Below are 20,995 nucleotides of genomic sequence, written 5' to 3' on the forward strand. Positions count from 1 at the left end.
CAACAAATTGTGAAGTATTATCCTTCCATGGGCAGACATGCTCTGTCTAATATTGTGCACGGTTTGGTTAGTATGCCCTTTTTATAGGCCCAGTCTGGGACTGATTATGCCAGGCTTTGATGAGAACGACAGTGCATTTGTAAGACTGATAAGCCCCCTGGCCCAACAGAGATCACTTAGTCAAGTCGGCCACTTCAGTTAACCAACATGAATTGTGTGGTCACCACTCTCAAATTTACCCCACCTCTTCCTGTTTTGACTTGAATGAACATAATATTGACCTGTACCATAAAAGTGCTTTCATATTGTTGTTATAACTTATCTTCTGATTTGTCCCAGTCACCAAGTTTTCTTATCAAACCCGGGAACATTTCGATAAAACACTTCATCGATAGAAAAATTGAGGTTATGTTTTGAATCTTGCATCTGCCCCTGATCATACTGCACCACCATGTCATCTTTGTAGTGTAAAATCTGTGCCTGTCCCATGTAAAATATGGGATCTATATCGGTATATGCACACACAGCATAGACATTATCGATCTGTCTTTCCCCGGTAGACTGAAGTGCCATCTGAAACTTGCCGTAGACATCTGTGCAACAAACACATCGATCTGTACAAAATGAACAACAGTACTTGGACTAATTTGATATGAAACGTACCGGTAATAATTGATTGGTCTCTCCAGGGGAAACCATCTGGCATACTTCATCTCATGGCTGATGTTGCTAAATGAGATTAGCATTAGCTTGAAGCCTGCACTGAGATTTTCAGACCAGCCAGGGTCCAGTCTGGTCAGTTTGCATGGCTTGTATCACAAGTTATCCAGTCATACAAGCAGTAGCATCTTTCTCGGTCAAAGACTTGCTGGGTCAAGATGGTCTCACCGGAGGATGTACCAGGAACACAGGTATTCATGATTCAGACTGAGAAATCAACAGCCAAACCATTCTACATTACATAATGACTGTATGGAGGAGGGGACGAGCCCCCACCCCCACACACTCCAGGCCGCACACAGTGCAGTCAGCCGACTGTAGCTTTGACCTTTTCTCGATCAATACAGCCGAACTGCCAGAGTCATGATAAACACCTACACAATGCACTCGTACTTGGACCCAAAGGATCAATCATGTCTCGCCAGCGATGATTCTGGCTGGACCAGATTAGAATAGGGGAGTCGTTGTCGAGGGCAAACCGGTTCAGCAGCGGCAAAGCTCTCTACTGTTCTTAACACCAAAGTGCCTTGGACCAAGCAGATTAATCATGTCTGGGCAATAATGATTCCGGCTGTTTTTTATCAGTCTTGCTAAAAGCATAAATGGCCCTAAATAATTCACTATGGATTGGCAGGGTCATAACTGGTCATCCGCACTGAGCTGTGTGGCACACTGCATGCCACCTCTACAATTCCACGCAATGCATGCAAACAATGGTCGATATCTGATCCATGCATTACATCATAGCTAATCAACACAACGAGCATGCACTCCAACGCGTCTACACTACACTACACGGCAGGCAGTAACGATACGACAAGGTCAACAGGGTACACATGATGTGGATCTTTGACGAACCATGTGCGCAATGTCAGATACACCCGTAAGTTCGTTTGCAGAGCAGGAAGCACCAGTCCACCATCCTTTGTCTTCATGTTCCGTGCAATAATTCCGCATGATGTTTTTCTCGAGTGTGCTCCTATTGCGTGTGACTTGCCTATTGTTGTGCTATAATTAGATGGTTTTCCGGAAATAAGACGGCGGGGTTGCCACTTCTTCAATTCAATTAGCGGCCGTTTAGATCCCTCGCACATTTTTGATATTACTCATTGCTGGGCGCTGGGCTTGGCTTTGTACCGTGAGTTTTAAGAGGGAAGAACAAGCGATGACCATCTTACCCCAAAACCCAAGAGAGTGAAAAACAAGAGATGGCCATCTTGCCACAAAGGCCATGAGAAGTTAAAAGTCATATTGACCAAAGGAATAAAACTGCACAAGAGGTAGTCACCTTCTTTCAAGTCAACTCCTCCAATTCATCATATCGCATCTCAAAGACTGAGGCAGATTAGCAGCCAGAGCTTCCTCTTTCTAAGGATCAGTTACGGATGAGGAGGAATGAAGGTGTGAGAACAATATCAGTTGTGTGGTATCGCTTCAGTAGGAGGGATCACTGCAAAGAAGTTTCTGAAGGAATTGGGGGTTGTCACATCAATTCAGCTCGCAAGTCAACACTCTGCTTCCCTTTACTGTACAAGTCACTGTAACCCTCATCTTCGTGAGTATCAGGAAGGATGGAGATTATTGAATGAATATGAATGCAAATATCGAATGCTGAATGAAATGTGGGTTGTCACATCAATTCAACACGAGTCAAGACCCCTTTGCCATACAAGCCACGGCAGGCCTCGGTTACCCTCATCTTTGTAAGGAGCAGGAAGGATGGGCAGTTATGAATGAAGATGAATTCAGACCTCAAGTGGGAGGAGACAGAACCTTCGGCAACAATACACATGAAGAGATCTACGTGGGAGGAAAACATGTTCAATTCAGTCAAACATCTCATTTTCCAGTCAGTTGCTCCGAACATGGCGAAAATCACGTAGTCTGTGGCCCGGGAATGTGGGAGAGGTCCCCAGGAGAAGCTAATTCTTTCTATTGTCCACATCCAAAGCAGGAGAAGAACAGAAAGTTCAGAATAATTGGAATCTGTGCATTGGATCCGGCATTCTTGGAAGATCGGAGATGGAACATCTTCGAGGCAAATTTGGGAGAGGCATGGGCCAGAATGGGAGGTTTTGTTAGCTCAGCTCTTCTCTATGCCCTCACATCTCCATCAATCATGTTTTGTTCAATGAAATTGGGGATGTGTCCCTTATCAAACTTGCCAACACGGCAGCAACCGAAAACCTGCCTGTCGTGTGCGGAGGAGATCTTAAACTTGCTGGTGTAATAATAATCCCTGGTGGTAGTGGTGGATGGGGACCCATGCACCATTTGAGAGGAAGAACTGGAAATAACTGCCTTTGTTTGGCAGCTTCTTCATGTACACATTCACCTGTGAAGGCTACCAATGCAATATGTTGTTGACCTTAGTTTAATAAAGTGATTCATCATTATATTTGCTCCAGCTTTGTGCTAGTCCTTGCAGTTTTGCAGTATGCTTTTGAAGCTTATTTTAACATCACGGCAGTTTTTTTTGCAATTCCTCAGAAAATGCTTTGCTGTAGTTATGGTAACAGATGGAGACATCAAAAGTTAGCTTTACTACAACTTGAAATCATTCCTTCAAAATGCGTGCACAATTTCTCCACTCTTTGTTGAGTGTGTGAATTCCATCCCTGATTTTATACGCCACCAGCTGTCATGGTGACACCTAGGCACCAGTCACTCATTCCCATAATCCACAACAGAGGTACTTTCATTCCAAGATGACAGAAAATTCCTGTATAAAGATACACTAAGTTGTACACAGATTGTCCACAAGATTTTGGTGCGTCAATGCAACCTATCTTCTTAAAATCTCACTAATAAGATACTGCGGCTATTGAGCACTGTCGTTCAAAACCCATATCCCACAAATTGTAAGCCACAGAATCATGTTAATGAGGCGTGGTCTTTCAGACCCGTTGACAGCATTGTCCAGCACCTGTGGTGCAACCTTGGCACTTTCCACGCTTTTCGAGCAGACGGCTGGCCTGGCGTACTTGTTTTGGTCCTCGAGTCCATGGACTGGTTTCGAAAACCTGTTGTAACTGGGGCGCTGGCTGCCAGGCCACATGCGAAGTCTTCCTTGCTTTTTTTAGAAATGAAAGAGGAACACTATCATGAAAGAGGAACACTTGCGGAGAACTTCTTCAATTTCTTTTTAAATGACCTGGAACCTTTTCATCAAAGGCAGCCATGGTGTACATGTTTTGGTTCATGTTCATGGACCAGAACCAATGATAATTTTTTACCAAGGTCAAACTCTCACCTCTTTTGACTCGTCATAAAAAGATCCCGGGCACTTTTTAAATTGTTAATTTTCTATTTTTGGCAGAATTTGCATGAAAATAGCATAAGATGTGTGTGGAGCGTGAGATAAGAAGGGGTCAATGGACCATGCCAAGCTCTCGTGGACCTGTCAAAACTGGGTCACTGGCTCCTTGGAAGCAGTGCATCAGTGAAAAGTCGTCAATTTTTTTTAGCAAAAATTTGCATTGGAAAGACTTATAAAGACAGGTGCTCGAGAGGCTGGGGTCAAGTTAACTGAGTTGAAATGGATATTTGCACCGCAATGAAAAGTTCAATGAAAAGTTCTTTTCAATTTACAATGCACCACAGCGAGGATGATTTGAGGTCAACCGATTGTTGTCAAAAAGTGCATTTTTTATTACAAGTTTTATAGGGCAACCACAGTTCTCTTTGCTTGAAAGCTCCTGAACTTGAAGAAGAATGGACTGTCAGGCTGATGAGGGCTGTCTCAGCAGACATTTCAGCTGATGCTAAAAGGACATAGTAAGGTGAGAAGACTAGGGTTTGAACGCAGGACCCTTGGGTTGCGATTAGGAGACCCTGGACAGGACAACAACGCACTCTCACCATCATAATTATTGCAAGGGTTAACTATGCAGACACACAAAGCTAACAAGCCATCGCTGTAACACAACACCAGATATGTTTTAATGCCACCCTAATCCCAACAATGCAATCAGTTGATTAATATGCAGCCAGCTTCCCGAGAGAGACTGGTGACAATGACACAACAGTAGGACATCTGGATGAGCATAGAGTAGCCTAACAAGTGCTAACTGTGCCAAGTGCATGACTCATGTGCATCGGGAATTTCTAAGGACAAAAACAGCTTCATTTGTATTGTGACATAAAAGGGAATTTGTTGAGAAGAAATCCTTTTGTTGTGACAGCCATTCTCTTGGATCTGGGAGTCTGAGAGCAAACATGTTGACATGAGTCAGTTGAAGGACAATTTATTTCCAGGTTTCGACTTGGTTGTCCTCTGGTTGCATGTAATGAAAATCAATTTGACTACGGCCTATACCGGAAAAATGGTAGAAATTGTCCATGCAAGTCTTTTCAAGACTGCATCCGCATCATCTGATGACAAACTGTGCATGAGACAGATTCACTTGAGGTCCCACCCACAGCAATCACTGACAAATCATCAGCACATTGTTATTCTATCAACGATTGAGTTGCATAGAATGAAAATCAATTTACTACAGTCTAAATGGAACAAAATTGCATGACAAGTACAGGCTGACAGTCATCTGATTAAGTGTCACACCCATCGCAATCTAATCAAACACCGGACCTAGACAGTGAACCCTAGATCTGATTGCTGCTACATTTTCTCTCGACTTGGTGAGACTGAGAGCAGGACGGTCATGGGACGAATGGCGCTCGGGAGTTGTCCGACATGGTCGAACAGTGCATCCATGGAGACAGAGCTCTGGGATCAAGGGAGGAACAAGAGATGACAGCTGGGTTTATCATAGAGAATTCGCCTTGGTACTGCAGTATAACCATGAAAGAAAATCTAACGCTAAGAATGAGTTGATCAAGTACAGTAATGACAAATGCAGCCGGAGGTTGATTCATCTGGGTTATGCACATCTGGCATAACAGTTCCCTGGTTAGTAAAAAAAACACCCAGAAAAAGACAACACCAACAAAATATGATCTAGAGATGGACTTACCTAGATGAGAATATGACAAGTAGTCCAAGATGGATGCATCAACTAGGCACAAATGCAGCATAAGTTACGAAATCGATTCATCAGGAAACACTAATCTGGTAAACCCGAGAATATACGACACCAACTGTTGCAAGGAGGACCTGGCGATGCACTTGACTTCCAAAAAGAATATGACAAAGTAGTCCACCTCGTCTGCTTCGAATAATGACAAACGCGGCGAGAGCCAGATGGAGTCATTCAGGACAACACCACATTAAGATATAAAAGTACAAAACACCGATCTGTTAAAGATCTCAGGCACTCTATATTTGCAACATTTCTAGGAAACAGATGGATTTGGCCGACACATAATTAATTGATACTCTCAATGGCCATTACGGTGTTGTTTTAGTCCCACTGAACCATGGTTATTGATTAGCAATATCGGCGATAAACATGATAAAGTATGCGAGTTCACAGCGTACAGACGGTAGATCATTGCATTTTTAATGTCGAGCAGAAATGGCCTTGCCTCTGGTGCGTCGGCACACTTGACGAACCCCTCTAGAAGTACACGCAGCCTTCAGTTCCTGGTTCATGTTTCTTTATCCTTGAGAGGATGACATCACTGTGGAAGAGTTCGCTTCACACGCGAGGTTTGTAATGGAAGAGTCATCCAGTTCAACTTGCATTGATTGTCATTTGAAGGGAGAAAAGGCCAAAAGGCAAGCGAGAGGCATCTCGACTCTATTGGAGGGAGGGGTACACTGTTTGTGTGTCACTTGTCTTATATGAGCATTTCACTTTGTATTTCTGCTTAGTTTCCCAAGAATTTTCGAGTTCAGTGCTCAAGTGTCATGAGAGAAAGAGGCCAGGAGGACTTCCCCAACGCCATACAGACTTGGTTGGTCTGATAAAATCAGGATGCCAATCCCAAACCCTGACAGTGGTAAGAGGGCCATTTTGGAAGTCCCAAAGACCATTTCCAACCCAGAGTGATTTTCCTCAAAAAGGTTGCAAAATCTCACACTCATTTTCTGTCTATAACCAAGGTAGGCAAACGATAAGGGATGGTGCTCTGGATCCAAGCGTGATGACTAAAACTACACGGTTGTCCGTATTCCCAGGCCATTAATTAGTTACTTACTATGCGCATCTGCATGAAGACATTAACCTTGGATGAACTCTCCGTAGCTGAAGATTCAGCGGGACAAGATAATCAAGAAACACTTCTTGGATGTCCTTGCTTGTTCATGTCAACGGTTAATCCTCATTAGGGTGGATTAGTGTCAGAAATATGCAATGACTAAGCGGTCATCTCTGGTACATGGTGTAGGCTCTTTATGAAATATAACACGTGGAGAAGTGCAGTTGTCAATGTAACACATCATGACACAGAAGAGGAGATTGCGAATTCCTTAAACACAGACTTCCTGCAGGTGGGGACTGAATGATGCAGGAAAATTATGGACACCTATGAGAACTTTAGCCTCCTTGAACTTGGTACCCAGAACAGCCAACAAAACTGACAGATTTCCAACAAAAGGAATTGCTTGAGTTTGAACCTTGAAGACCTGCACATGGTATTCTCATGAACGCAAATGCCGGAACAGTCCGATCACTTTTCCCATCACACTTAAAGACGAGGTCAACCTTCACCTATTTTTAGATCACAGAACTACCGATATAGAATTTCTCCGCCGATACCCATCGCATGAATCAGAAGTTATCACTTCCTGTCTATTTAATATCACGAAATATCTCGAGAGGGATTTATCGAAGATCCCACAATCAAAGCTTCGGCCAGGATTAGTGATCTGCTCTCTTTCGTAGCCTTGACACCTCAACGGTCACCGGAGAGGACAAATAAGCGTCCTCATCTAGAAGTGGGGCTGTAGCGCAGAATCTGGAGAGGTTGGGCAATCTGTACCAAATATTGATAGCACATTGCTGTGATTGCCATTTCTTGTTGGATGCACCTGCAACGACCACTGCAAACAAGCAAGTTTTGCCGCATGCAATCATCATCAGAGGTCGCAGTGACTTCAATCAAAGGTAAGAGCATGAGAATCTACGTTAGTTAGAATACGACTAGCCTAAACATCGATCCAGCCACAGGATATGATATGAATGATGGAATAGCAGGATTCATTAACTGATATCATAACCACAGGCAAAAATACCTTCATCATCACTGATCAGATTGATGGCTGTCTAGGATTGCTCGGCCGCCAAGGGCAGAGACTGGGAGAAGAGGATGAACCATCCCTGGCCTTCGGCAGATCAATACAATCACAACGATGATAACATCAGCCAAGGGCAAGGTCATGAACGAAAGGATTCTGACAAGATCTTATCTGGCCGCATGGGAAAATCCAGGAGTTTGCCTTGGGGGAAACAACTTTGGGTGAGGCTCAGAGTCTGGTGAAAGATTTCTCAAAAGCACTTGGCCCGGAACACCCATCTTGTCACACAATACAAGGCTTAGAGATCCCCTCCCACAGACATCAGAACAGATAGATGTTTTATAAAGCCATGCTATCTGATTAACAACATGCTCCATCAAAAAACTTCGACCCAAGCCTGGGGGAAAGAGCTCGTAACAATTTTGGGCAAGTTCCAATCCAAATCTCATTCGGAATATTTTTATTTGGGGGTATGCCTCCACGGTTATTTTGGCCCCTCAGCATTGTGTGCCCAGGCTGAAAATATCAGAGTTCATTGGGTCAGTGGCGATCATTTTTGAGATGGGCGTTTTTCCACAGTTGATCGTGCCTTTGGTGATCTATTGTCCACGCATTTTATGTAATCGTCTCAGATGTCTATTTCTGATCTAACGTCTTCATCACCCAGTGAACCCTGAGAAAGTGTTCAAATACGGAATGGGAAAGAGGAGACCAGAAGTAAGAGATGAGAGATGAATGAATGTTATCAAAAATACTTCTTCTTCTGCACTCTTTGAGGGACGGGAGTACTTCTGCTCCAAGGGAGGACGAGCATTTTCCGTGCTACTACGGTTAGGCGCCACATGGGTTCATTGGCTTAGTAACTACGTCTTCGGCCAGAGGTTCACCGCAAGCTGCTCAAGTTTCTCACTCGGTTGGGTCTTTGGCTTGCGGGTGAATGTACACGACTTGTTGGTCTCTCCACAAGTATCATCAATCTTTCCATACTGCAGATGGGATGACTTTTTTGACCAAATCCCTTTTATTTTGATTGAAGGAAAATGAGTTGACCCTCACTGAAAGTACTTGACAAGAGACTGTTGGGAGCCCTGGGGATGATAGAATTGCACTTGTCCGATCACTGGGGCCATTGCAACCTAGTCAGGTGTTCACAATCACATACCAATAATGTCAAGGGGAGGCTTAACCTTTCTCAAGTGCATCAATTGCGACGCAGGGACCCTCCTGTTGCATGGCATTCGTGAAGTGTCCTCAATCTATCCGAATGTTATTCTGATAATAGGAGAGGTTAATATACTTCTCTTCAACCAAGTGGGTGATTGAAAAATATGACAGATCCAGGACCATTCATGTAAGCAGGTCAGCATGATTTCTCAGAATTCTGTGAGGTCTCTCTTGCAGAATGAGGACAGAATGTGACTTTGTCTCTTCCTGAGTGTGGGCTGAAGGTCGTTCTTGTACAACTGTTCAAGAAGCCAGATGTAGTTCAGAATGAGAATTCCCAAGGCCTCTTTTGGGCAGTGATTCTCCTGATTAATAAATTGATAGCAGGGCCAGAGCTGGAGAGGACGAGGGGGGGGGGGCCACAAGGGTAATCAAAGACAATTTTTTGCAGAATTAGGCTTTGTTGTGTATTGCCCGCCCTTCACCCACCAAAAAGCTAGCTACATGTACGAGTTGGTTCAAGGATTTCGCAGAATTTTTAATAATTGAACTGTTGCAAGGGTAGAATATTCCTTTAAAGTGGGTCATAAACTTTGTTTCTTCAGGTGGCAGCTAAACAAGTATGTAAACATCTGTTCCGTGACCTGCATGGACTTGACCCCTGACACTGACAAGCTCAAGGAGCAAACAAACACCCAAAATACAAAAGACGCCCTCCCCCACTTCCTGAAATTCCGCCGTCAAAAATACCTCAGACAATGCCCCGCTCCCTCTAACCCACCTACACCAATGAGTTCTATTGATATGGTGACCAAATCCCCTGCAGGCATTGATCGGAATTCAATGTGCAGCTTTGATAAAGAGTGCATGTACTTGTATATTCAATGCATTGGTCGATTTCTCATGCATTTTCCAATACATAATTTTCCGACAAATACAGATCTGCAATGTTCATGGCAATAACTACAACAGGCCACCATCTGTTTGTACCTGGCAGCGCATGAAGCGTGTAAACCTACATCAATACACAATCGACTACATATGCATGAATGAAAATGCATTTGTTATGCAGTTGTATTGTAAATCAATGCATAAGAATACCTTCAGAGACACTTTCATTGTGTTGTGTATTCATAACAGATCTGGGTATGACTTTACTTTGGTGAGCAAAGAGAAAGTGCCGAAACACTGCGATATTGTAACCAAAACAAGTTGCTAAGCTAGCCATTTGGTTAGCAAGGGAACGCTCTGATCAGCATACAGTACTGCTTCATGGATGGATCAATGCCAGTGCAGAGTAGCCTTCATTTTAGTTCCACAGAGCCTAAAATAGCACGGCTGCTGCAGGTACAGAATCGGAGCATCTATATTTAGCACAAAGAGCAGACAACAGACACACTTAAGTGTTTACAAACATCTGAAAAAAAACCTGAAATGCAAGTACATTATTATAAATACATAATCAGTTATCACCGACTGACCAACGGAGAGGTCAAAAGGGCATCATGGGATCACTTACCAACGAAAAAACCTTGAATTCGAAGATCCCTTTCTTCAGTATTCCAAAACGTGAAAGAGTTGATAATTGGAAATGCTTTACTTGTTTTTGATTGTTGTGTTTCACAGTGATTTTATTCCAGAAATTGGCAAGCGATATTCCACGTTCTCAGAGTGCACCACACCAAATGAATCCGTCTAATCCAAAAACGGATTCCTCCCCCACGTAAATCCTCAAACCGAATCGTTCTCTTGGCCACTGGCCCTAGACCGCCTCTCACGGTCTTAACCTTCGCCTACGCTAGGCCCAGTTCTACTCCTACAAGCCAAACACAACCATGTGCACCACGGGCAAGCTGCCAACCAACCCAGCACGGCAATATCAGCTACAACTCACAACCAATACATTATTCCGACAAAAGGAGCTACATATCCGGAAGAGTTCACTTTAAGTAGGGGTGTAATGTCCTTGATCCTTCCCCTCACCTCTTCAACCCCTTGTCCTTATGTTTATTCTAATCCACCAAGAAGTTTTGTTATTCTGGTTATATTTAAAGGGCTCTATTGTTCTTTTTGAGGAGTCTATATTCATTGGGTAGGGGTGATAGGTAGTCGGCTCTGCCATCTTTTCTGGGTCAGATCCAGGAAAAGAATCAAGGGCGTTCTGCTGTGAGCCCGGCATGAAGTTTAGAAATGAATGAGGGTGGAGCTTTGGAAACAGAAAAGGGTTGTTGCAATTTTGTTACAGAATGGTATTGCTTGAATTTTGAAAGAACTAAATCTGAGACTTGATATTGGTAGACTACGAACAACAGACTGTCACAGACGGTAGTTGATAAAGCTTGGAATCAGTGAAACCTTGGAACCAGTGATAAACCTTGGAATCAGTCCTAAAAATGCATAAAAACATGAAATAATGCCATTCGAACCTAACGTGGTTACGAATCAACATTTGGAGCTTATTCTTACATGATCAGATCGGAATTTTATGGTAATTTAGAAATCTGTCGCATATCCGATTCAATAGTCTATATTTTAGAACAACCCAGTTGTACCTCGCCTCCAGTGTACAGTACTGATCTCACAAATATGGGAAGACACGCCCACCACACACCCATAATATGGACCAATAGCGCTCCGCTTATAAATACGCCACCACCACGCGGGGCCTATTTGAACTACGGATCGGTCTGTTCATACAGGGTGATACAGAGAAAATTGGGGGCCTGTCATGCATTATGCATGGATAAGGTTGACGACTATGTCTAGGCCTAATTGTCTATGATTGACTGATATTTTATAACAAACGATGAGTAAAAGAAGCCTAGTCATGTATGTTTATTACCGAAGTTTGCGGATGAAAATTTCCTTCGCCGTGAGCGATTTCTTACATCTTCCAGTACGCATCGAGGGATGCAGAGATCTTTGTGACGTCACCAGTTCTAAGCGGTTTTTTTATTCACGTGTGTGTTTGTCCTATGATCTCGTGCATCTAGTACCGAGCATAATACTTTATCGTCTATGGAATACAAAACAATCATAAAAACTAATTTTTGCTCCCATTGAAGAGAAATAAAATATTTTAACGACCACAACGCATTGCCAATTGATGACGTCATTCTCCACATTAAAAATGTTGGCTTCTGAACTAACTGGCAAATTGCTATCAATAAAGTCAGCTGGGACGAGACTGTCAGTTGGGAGGGTATAAATCGTGGAAGGAACGCACCCGGTTTCCCGCGCTATTTGCGCAGTGATTCCATGGTTTACATTGAATATTCCAAGGTTTATCAGTGTTTCCAAGGTTTCACTAATTCCATACTCTATCAACTACCGTCACAGACTGATATTTCATTATCGCGAGAGCAAAGGGCATTAAGACTTGGAGGGAATACATGTACGTCCCCTATTCTCATCGCTAACATTTCGAATGACACCTGCTCCTCGAGCAAATTTGCCGCACTCTAAATCAATCAATTATTTGAGAGAGCTCATCTTTTATGCAAGTATCAATGTGTGTCTTGCACTCCCCCTTCCTCAAGCTAATGACACATCGCAGCCACAATAAGTGGTGAAGTTGAGAATTTGTCAGCCACAAGGTAAAATAGTCAAATCAAAGGGTACAAGGAAAACAAGTGGCATGGTGGATTGAGTGCCATTTTCATAATTTGGATGTTGTGGGTTCGACTCTTGGAAGGATTACGGCTGTTTTGTCTTTGTGTCCTCGAACCAGACACTCGACCCTGAATTCCTTTGTCCATCAGTTGATATGAGTGCAAAACAAATGCCGAAGAAGAAGCATTAAAGAATCCTTGTTATCAGAGGTCAATAACCTGGGAGTCCAGCCCATAAAGCCTGGTATTGTTTCACAAAAAGCTGGCACATGTGAAACAGCAGGATTCTAAATGGATTGTCAAGAGAGGTAGTACCCTCTAGCATCAATGTCATGGCAACCCACCAATGGCATACATCCCCATGCACTATGGTTACCACGTATCACCATAGCAACCTATCAACCAAGTGGGCTGGTCCATTCTCAATTCAGTGGGTAGAGGAAAGGAGACAAAGAATTGATTTCTTGCCGGCTAGACATCAGAAAAATATTGCTGTTGCGAAGTGATAAATCAGAGGAGAGAATGGTACTTGGGGGATTTTATGCATTGACTATTATGTGGGATGATGTCTGCTTGGGTGCAGATATCCCATAAATGTGCCTTCAAATGATCATATTGGTAGAATAGGGACAGGAGCAGGGCGAACAGGGTTTTTTGTGAATGATACTTTGACTTATGACCAATAACATTGACCCTATACATGTTGTATTGCCTATTCCAATGGTGGTGAGGAGGGGTGGGCTCTGGTTTCAAGAAATCTGGACCAGAAATAATGAAGTCTGATCGAATATAATTGACAGCTTTCCTAATCCTGACCATGCATGTTATTAATGGACAAGTGCTGCCATGTAGGAGTAATAAATGGTACCAAAATTCCTTGAATTGATCCTCTTTCAACCCTGGTTTTGATCAACTGTGAACAGGAGCATAATGAAGCCTCATCCACTACAAGGAAATGAATCAGGATGGGCGGGCAAATACCCAACTCACGATGAAAAGACTTACACCTTTCCATCTTTCTAATCTGTAGTGTAAACTTAAGCCCCAAGCTGCAAACGAGCGATTTCAATTACTACGACCTGCGATTTAAATCACATGCGACAATAATCACTCATAGCTGAGATTTAATGCCCTTGTTAGCAGGAGGGTCAAAATGTATCCATTCATGGAAAACACAAAATCTGAAAATGATGTTTTTCGCAAACATATAGGCCACCAAAATAACAGGGAAAACAGGAAAAGTTCAACTGCAAAATACTACTCAGGAGAACATGACAGTCCTCCAGCACAATTCTTGCAGGAAATACACTGTACAAACACAGGATGTTTAGGTACTACTTATGAATGTTAACTTACCATGAGGTAGCGCTGAAGTGGAAGTAGACAATGCCTAGACCGTAAAGGAAGGTGGAGTCCTTCCAGTAGTCAGGTTTTAGATGGAAGAATCTCTGATAGGCTGACAGAGCTGAAAAGAGATCGAAGCAAAATATTAGTACCATGTGTGCTACTGTGTAATTCTTTCCTTCAAACCTAAGCCCACACTTAGAAATTTTGTGGACATGACAACCAGAAAACTAGAATAAGATCACTTTGAAAACTAGAAATTTGAAATTTGCTTGTCAGCAAATTTGATAGCCCCCACGGGCCCACACAGTATGGAGGAGTGAAGTCTATTCCGTTTTGCGGATGATCTATTTCCGGACAAACACGCTCACACTTTCTCAAAATCACACGCTCAGTAACATTTAAACAGCACCCTAACCTTTTCAGATGGGCAGGATGGATCATCGATAAGCATTTAAGGCTATTCCTTTATTTTATTCCTTCATTCAACCATGTCAACCGTCGTTCTTTGCTCAAAATACTCGACAGCTCACCACTTCGGCAAAGAGATATTCCCGCCATGATGCATGAGGATATGACGTCACCATTACGGGGCGGAGCTTATGCTAATATACGTGTGATTGACAGAATCGTGCCGGAGATTTGAAAGCAAATCAGAAAATCGGCGCATAAAACGCTTCAAAGTCATCAAAATTATCCGAATTTCGAAAAAATCTTTGCCAGGTGCACTAGATCGAGTTAAGTTTGATGGGACAGGGGTGACAGTTTTTCAGTTGAAATAGCAGTTTTGCTGGACTACCTCCATAATATAACCTGGGAAGAATGCAGAAGCCTAGTACCTTCTCCTCGTAATATCAATATAGACCCCACATTTGTTGTATGTGGGGTCTATAATTAGCTCTCGTGAGACAACATAAAAATACTTCTCTTACCTTTTGGATAGTTCTCCAGCAGCAGATGCAGGTGTCCAAGAACACAGAAGACTTTTGGGTCAATCTTTGGTTTCTTATCTTCTTCTTTCTTAATCTCTTCGACCCCTTCACCAACCAGGGGCTTCTCATCCGGCAGTGGCTTATTGGCGTCTTTTATGACCTTCTCAAAGTGACCAATTGCCTGGAAGAGGTTATAGATTTGACAACAAATAATTTGACGAAAAAAATTAACTACCGGTAGGTCATGGTCAATTCATTGTTTTACCATGATAATGTCCTTGGCTATGGTGCTATCCATGAAAGGCACAGACTGCATACAGCATGAATTTCACCCTGAAATCATGTACTTTTTGAAATATAGCACCAGGCGATTCTGAAACTCACTTGGCTTTCTCCTTGGAAGTGCTTGTCCAATTCACATGCAGAAATTAAGAATTTACCTTCCACCTGTCAAAGCTACTCATAATATTGAAATCCTACCTTTTCGACAAGGGTCTTTTTCCCAGCATGTTCTTGGTTTCGTAATTTCAGCACACCAAATAAACGACTGAAAATACAGCAACACTGAAGGTTTATACATGCATATTCTGGGAAGACCATAATCCGCGATAATGCATTCCCCTGCCTTTCAATGCCCATTTTCCATATCACCATGAGGACCACACTTGCAGTCATCATAAACAACATCCAATAGCGAGCAGTTCCCTGCGAGGTTTAAAGTCATCAAAATAAAAGTGAGAAACACGAGTAGCTAGCGTGGACTCCCCCTCCTTGGTCGAAGGCCCTCGGCATAATGCGTAAACAGACGGACTGTCGAGTATTCTACAGAAACAGAAACAAAAATAATGGGTGTCAGAATTTTTTTTTTTGGGACACTTCAGATTCAGACCTGTCCAGTTCACCAACAAGCTTCTTCTCCTCCGCCGATAACGGCACATCTAACGCATCTGTTGTCATCTTCTTGATCTTGCAAACGTTGATGGATATTACAAATGCATTATTTCAATTTCAAATCAATATTTGCAGCAGAAAATCGGAATTAAAGCCAAGCTTTCGGGTCAGAACTGAAAGTTCCTGGCCTCAAATTGGCTATGAGGTACGGTAGGAATTTCGTAGCTGATTTTGCCTACAACAAATATGTCTTATTTGCCAAATTTGAGTAAGTCATATAAAAAAATACCAAAAAATATTGGGAATTGGACATTTCAGAGTTATTTGTCTTCTTTAAATTTGCTTGAGGGCCACATTATGCCAAAAAAGTTGAAATCCGAACATCCAGTTGTTTCTCTAATTCTGCGCATATTGTTTTTGGGAATTTGCGCAGCTTCCGGGAAACCCGACCCAAGGCAAAATGGGTTTTCTTCAACTCGTCTGAAGATTAGTCTGTTCTTAAATCATACAAGTTTTCACCAATTTTGACACTATTTAGATTAAAAAATTGACTGTTTTCTGCAATAATTATATATGATAACATGTGATTTAAGGCTTTACACCGGTATAATGTACTGATTAAATCCACTTTCATCAGTTGTAGTGATTGGGAATTCCTTGTTGACGTCAGAATCGGAAAGAAAGTTTTTCAGAGAACATACATCAAATAGCAAGATACTAAATTTTAAGTAATTTTTCATCCAAAACGTTTCTTTCAACGTCAAATTAAAACGTGCATTCCTTTCTTTTAGACGATTTTCTGTTAGATAAATATTAATAGCCTATCTATAAATCAATACTGCGGTAATGCAGTTCTCTTAATTGTTGCTAGCGGCTATTTTGTTCGGGATTGGGGGTGAAAATCTGGAGACCTGGGGGAAGCCCTTTGACATCAGACATGTTTTACATGCTTGGACTTGATATGAAGTCTTTATCTGAACTGATGTTAGGCCTATATCTGTAATGGGTTTCTCATGATTGGGTCGTTAGGGAATTATGGTCTGTGGAGATTTATCTGGCAAATCAAAGGTGTGTTGTTTTTACTAGTCTGTAGGGTTTGTGTCTCCTGTTCGCGGCGCCTCCGGTTTCGAACTGTCATCAGGTGCTGTCACTCTCCAAAGCCCCCCCCCCCAAAATAAATATATAGGCCCTATGAATGAACATGTCATGTGGTGTATGGCCACAGTCTCACAGAGTTGTTTGTTTGCGGCTGGTTAGTTGTGCCTCTTGATGGCCAAGGATGAAGAGAAAAAGTTGTACAGGCCTACTACTTCCCAGCACAGGGATTTTGCGGTCACCCTGTATGATATTGTATCTGTATCATAAAAGTCCTCAGTTTCAATGTTTTGGTGTTTATTTACTTCCAGGAATTTCAACTGATGATACAGAACAATGGCTGAAGGTGAGATTCTTCTCCTTCTTCTGCGTTCAAAACGTTTTTTAGGGGAGTAATGGCAATGGGCTTTAAGAATGTGATTTCTCCCCATAAAATGAAATGTCAAAGCCTGTGTTAAATTCTAGGTTCTCCTCAATTTTGTGTACATAGGTCACAGTAAAATTATTACAAGGCGAGCTCACTGATATATCTATGGTCATAGGTCATCATCTTGGTTGATTTTGATTATGATATTGAATCGAAATAAAAAAACATTTTCATATTTTCAGGAGGTCAAAATCCTGATGAGAACTTTGAGGTGATTGATCTTTCCGAAATCCGGAATGCAGCCTGGTTGCGGAGAATGGCAGGTGACATTCAAAAAGCGTCGGCAGCAAAGCAGATCACTTTTGGAGGTGTAGGAGGATGGTATGTGTCCTCATACAAGATACTTCATATTAAATTAAGGCCGGGTCTATTTGGCAAACCGCTCGCCGAACAGGCATCTTTTTTTGTCCTGTTTGGAGAGCCGCTTGCCAAACAGCACTAAAAAGCCACCCTGTTCGGCCAGCCGGGCTTGCAAACAGGTAAAAAATCTACCCTGTTTGGCAAGCTGGAGACTCTACTTTAACCCTTTCACTGCCGGTAGCTTCTAATTTTTAGCTACCTCACCTGCCGGTAGGTTTCTTTGTTTTAACATGATTTTGAGTATGGATATTTCTCCACCCTGTAGAGAGAAAGCCTCTGGAGATAGAGCAAAACAATGTATATAAAAGTTGTTCAGTGTTGCCTAATCTTCAAAATGGGACCATAATTTGCCCTAATTTGCATACCGCCATCTTGAATTTATAATGAGGACGACAATTTTTTTAAAAAAACTATGTAATTGGCAAAACACAATATACACACTCTCATTATCGCTAATTTGTTCATCATTTACATCAAAGTCAGGATCTAAATCATCATCATCGACGAACTCCTCACCAGAGTCCGAATCGTTCACTTTATCCAGCTCATCAAGGACCTCAGACACAGTCAGTTTCTTCTTGGTCATTTTGGCTTCAAATTACTCGATAAACTTCCAAACATCGAAATATAAAACCCTCCGCCATATTTTGCTGAACCATCTATACTACCGCGCCATCTATCAAACTTTAAGCTAACCACGCTCAATAACGAAATTTCAATGGTTTTATAGTGTATGGATAATTGTCGCAGAAGTGCGCCTCTGGCAGTAAAGGGAATAATATTGATTGTCGCAGAAGTGCGCCTCCGGCAGTGAAAGGGTTAAGATTAATGAGTTTGGCTCTCCATTCAGGACAAGAAAAAGTCGCTGTTTGGTAAGCCGGGCTTGCCAAGTAGTCACTTCCTTTAATTAAATGACAACAGCTTCTGGCTTATACTGAATGTCAATCATTTCATTTACTAGGCAACATGGGCGTGGAATCGGGAATCACAATTTGGAAAAGAGTATTACCCCAAGACCTTGTTAGGAAAAGAATATGTGACCCGCCATGGTAAAATGAGTCGCATGTCGCTCCTGGCTTGACAGGTTGAGACGGATTGGTTGTTCATTTCACTATTGTCTGCCTTTTGTGAAATCTGAATATATCAATTTCTTCTATTATGTCCAGGTGTCATTTTAGGCTCATCTTCTGTGCGACATGCGACTTATTTTGCCTTGGTGGGTCACATATCGTATTTTTGAAATATCTCCAGGTTTATATTTTTCATCTTTTTCAGGGCAACTGGCTACGTGTGTTCAAAAATAGGGAAGGCTGCAGCCACAGCTATCGGTGGAAGTTTAATACTTCTTCAAATAGCGCATTATAAAGGTTATATTAAGATTGACTGGAACAAAGTGGAGAAGGAATGGAAATCGACAAAGACTCAAGTTAGACAAACTGCCGGTACAGACTGGGAATATTATATTGAGGAAGTAAGTAAATAGTACGCTGAAGAATTGTCTTAAAACATCTGAGCAACATTAGAAAATGGTTATGCCTGTTCATTTAGGGCTGAAATAGGAGGCTTTTTGTCCCTTTGATTTTGAACATGTCTAAATGTAAAACAGAATTCGGCCCAAAGCTACGATGTTATGTTGATTCCCCTTTGTATGTGATTGGCGATTACATGTATAGAGCCTGTGATACAAGTATGGAGCATGATGGATTGCTGCTCAAAAGTGACGTCACTGAGCAAGCTCTGTTTTGATAACAGAAATATTAGGCTTTGAAGTTATGAAATATGTATAGGCTTTGGGTTTTGAATTATTCCGATGATGAAAGAAATTCTTTGCTCGTTCATCTGTGACTACCAATAATGAGATTTGACTGACATTTTCTTATTCGAATAATATCCTTATATTTTCAGACGCGAACATTTGTGAAAAAGAATATGTTTCTAGCTGGTGGATTTGCTGGAGGATTCTTGATAGGTCTGGCATCATAGTGACGATGGAGAGGTGATTCGCATTGAGATTCGTGTGCATAACTACCAGGGAATGGAACTAGTGTGTCATGTAAATGTCAGTGGAGAAAACAATAAACTTGGGCTAGTTGCAAAGAAGACAAGTAAAAAGGTCATGAATGATCCTGAGGATTTATCTATGTTTACTTACAAGGTTGCAACTAAAGTTTCTTCGGACAGAATGAGATGGACTTGGAGAACTATGGCAAGCCAAAGCGGAATTTATTCAAGACTTTAGAATTACCATTCAAGAAGTTAAATATAAGTTCAAGAAGGAAATATATGTTCAAGACTAAAATATGTTCAACCTTGAATAAAATATGTTCAACCTTGAATAAAATATGTCCAACCTTGAACAAAATATATTCAACCTTGAACAAAATATACTCAAGACTCACGTGACCATATTCAAGACGCACGTGACCACAAAATTGATGACGTAGTTGCTCATGTTTTGATGCTTTACGGACTTTCCCGAACCCGCGTCCAGACTTTCCCGAACCCATGGTACTTGTGTTGCGTTTCGGAGCTCGAATTGTTCGCACGAAGGTTTTGACACATGGTTGTACACGTACCGAGCCGCCTACACCTGACATGTACTGTAATCCTACACATCATGACATGGATGCCGAGTGAATGTCAGAGTCGATACATGTTTCACAGACATATCAGGCAAATTATAGGTTCAAAATGCGCAATGCCTCTCACCTTTCATACCACTGTATCGGATTCTCGTTGTCTTTTGACATGTTTGAGTGTTTAGGCTATACAGGCAATCAATCACGTCGTGAAACAGAATGCATCAGAAGTACCACAGATTCTACGCTCTACGTCATCAATTTTGTGGTCACGTGCGTCTTGAATATGGTCACGTGAGTCTTGAATATGGTCACGTGAGTCTTGAATATATTTTGTTCAAGGTTGAATATATTTTGTTCAAGGTTGGACATATTTTATTCAAGGTTGAACATATTTTATTCAAGGTTGAACATATTTTATTTAAGGTTGAAAACATTTGATTCAAGGTTGAACATATTTTAGTCTTGAACATATATTTCCTTCTTGAACTTATATTTAACTTCTTGAATGGTTATTCTAAAGTCTTGAATAAATTCCGCTTTGGCTTGCCATAGAGAACCAAGATACAGTATCTGTGTCTGCAGACCGAACAAACATTTAGACTTGTTACTGACATTGCCTAAAACGTTACCTCAACTGTAGGGGTAGTGATTGCCTTTACTATATGTTGTGACGAAACATACTTTCAGTGTCTTTTCTGGCTTTTGATAAAACGCGTCGGACCGACTGG

General features: G+C 41.8%; 2 protein-coding genes across 5 annotated transcripts in view; one reads left to right on the forward strand and one right to left on the reverse strand.

Annotated features, from left to right (window-relative positions):
* Positions 1 to 15,981, reverse strand: part of LOC135494653 (histone demethylase UTY-like) — a 34,386-nt gene extending 18,405 nt beyond the window's left edge. For both annotated transcript variants that reach the window (XM_064782832.1, XM_064782831.1), the window contains exons 1-4: positions 15,802 to 15,981; positions 15,393 to 15,459; positions 14,913 to 15,093; positions 13,993 to 14,101 (exon numbers count right to left, since the gene is read on the reverse strand). In XM_064782832.1, the coding sequence (XP_064638902.1) occupies positions 13,993 to 14,101; positions 14,913 to 15,093; positions 15,393 to 15,459; positions 15,802 to 15,869 (425 nt within the window). In that variant the 5' untranslated portion in view covers positions 15,870 to 15,981. The remainder of the gene's footprint in view (positions 1 to 13,992; positions 14,102 to 14,912; positions 15,094 to 15,392; positions 15,460 to 15,801) is intronic.
* Positions 15,982 to 16,499: 518 nt separating this feature from the next.
* LOC135494661 (FUN14 domain-containing protein 2-like) lies at positions 16,500 to 19,941 on the forward strand. Of its 3 annotated transcripts, none has more exons than XM_064782851.1 (5): positions 16,500 to 16,531; positions 17,210 to 17,244; positions 17,508 to 17,646; positions 18,961 to 19,156; positions 19,591 to 19,941. In XM_064782851.1, the coding sequence occupies exons 2-5, from the start codon at positions 17,235 to 17,237 to the stop codon at positions 19,666 to 19,668; spliced, it is 423 nt and encodes a 140-aa protein (XP_064638921.1). In that variant the 5' UTR covers positions 16,500 to 16,531; positions 17,210 to 17,234; the 3' UTR covers positions 19,669 to 19,941. The 3 variants fall into 3 exon arrangements, with proteins under 3 accessions (XP_064638921.1, XP_064638922.1, XP_064638923.1); XM_064782852.1 differs by having other exon boundaries at positions 16,507 to 16,527; XM_064782853.1 differs by lacking the exon at positions 16,500 to 16,531 and adding an exon at positions 16,551 to 16,871.
* The last annotated feature ends 1,054 nt before the right edge of the window (positions 19,942 to 20,995 follow it).

Source organism: Lineus longissimus, chromosome 10, assembly GCF_910592395.1.
Source record: "Lineus longissimus chromosome 10, tnLinLong1.2, whole genome shotgun sequence".
Lineage (NCBI taxonomy): Eukaryota > Metazoa > Nemertea > Pilidiophora > Heteronemertea > Lineidae > Lineus > Lineus longissimus.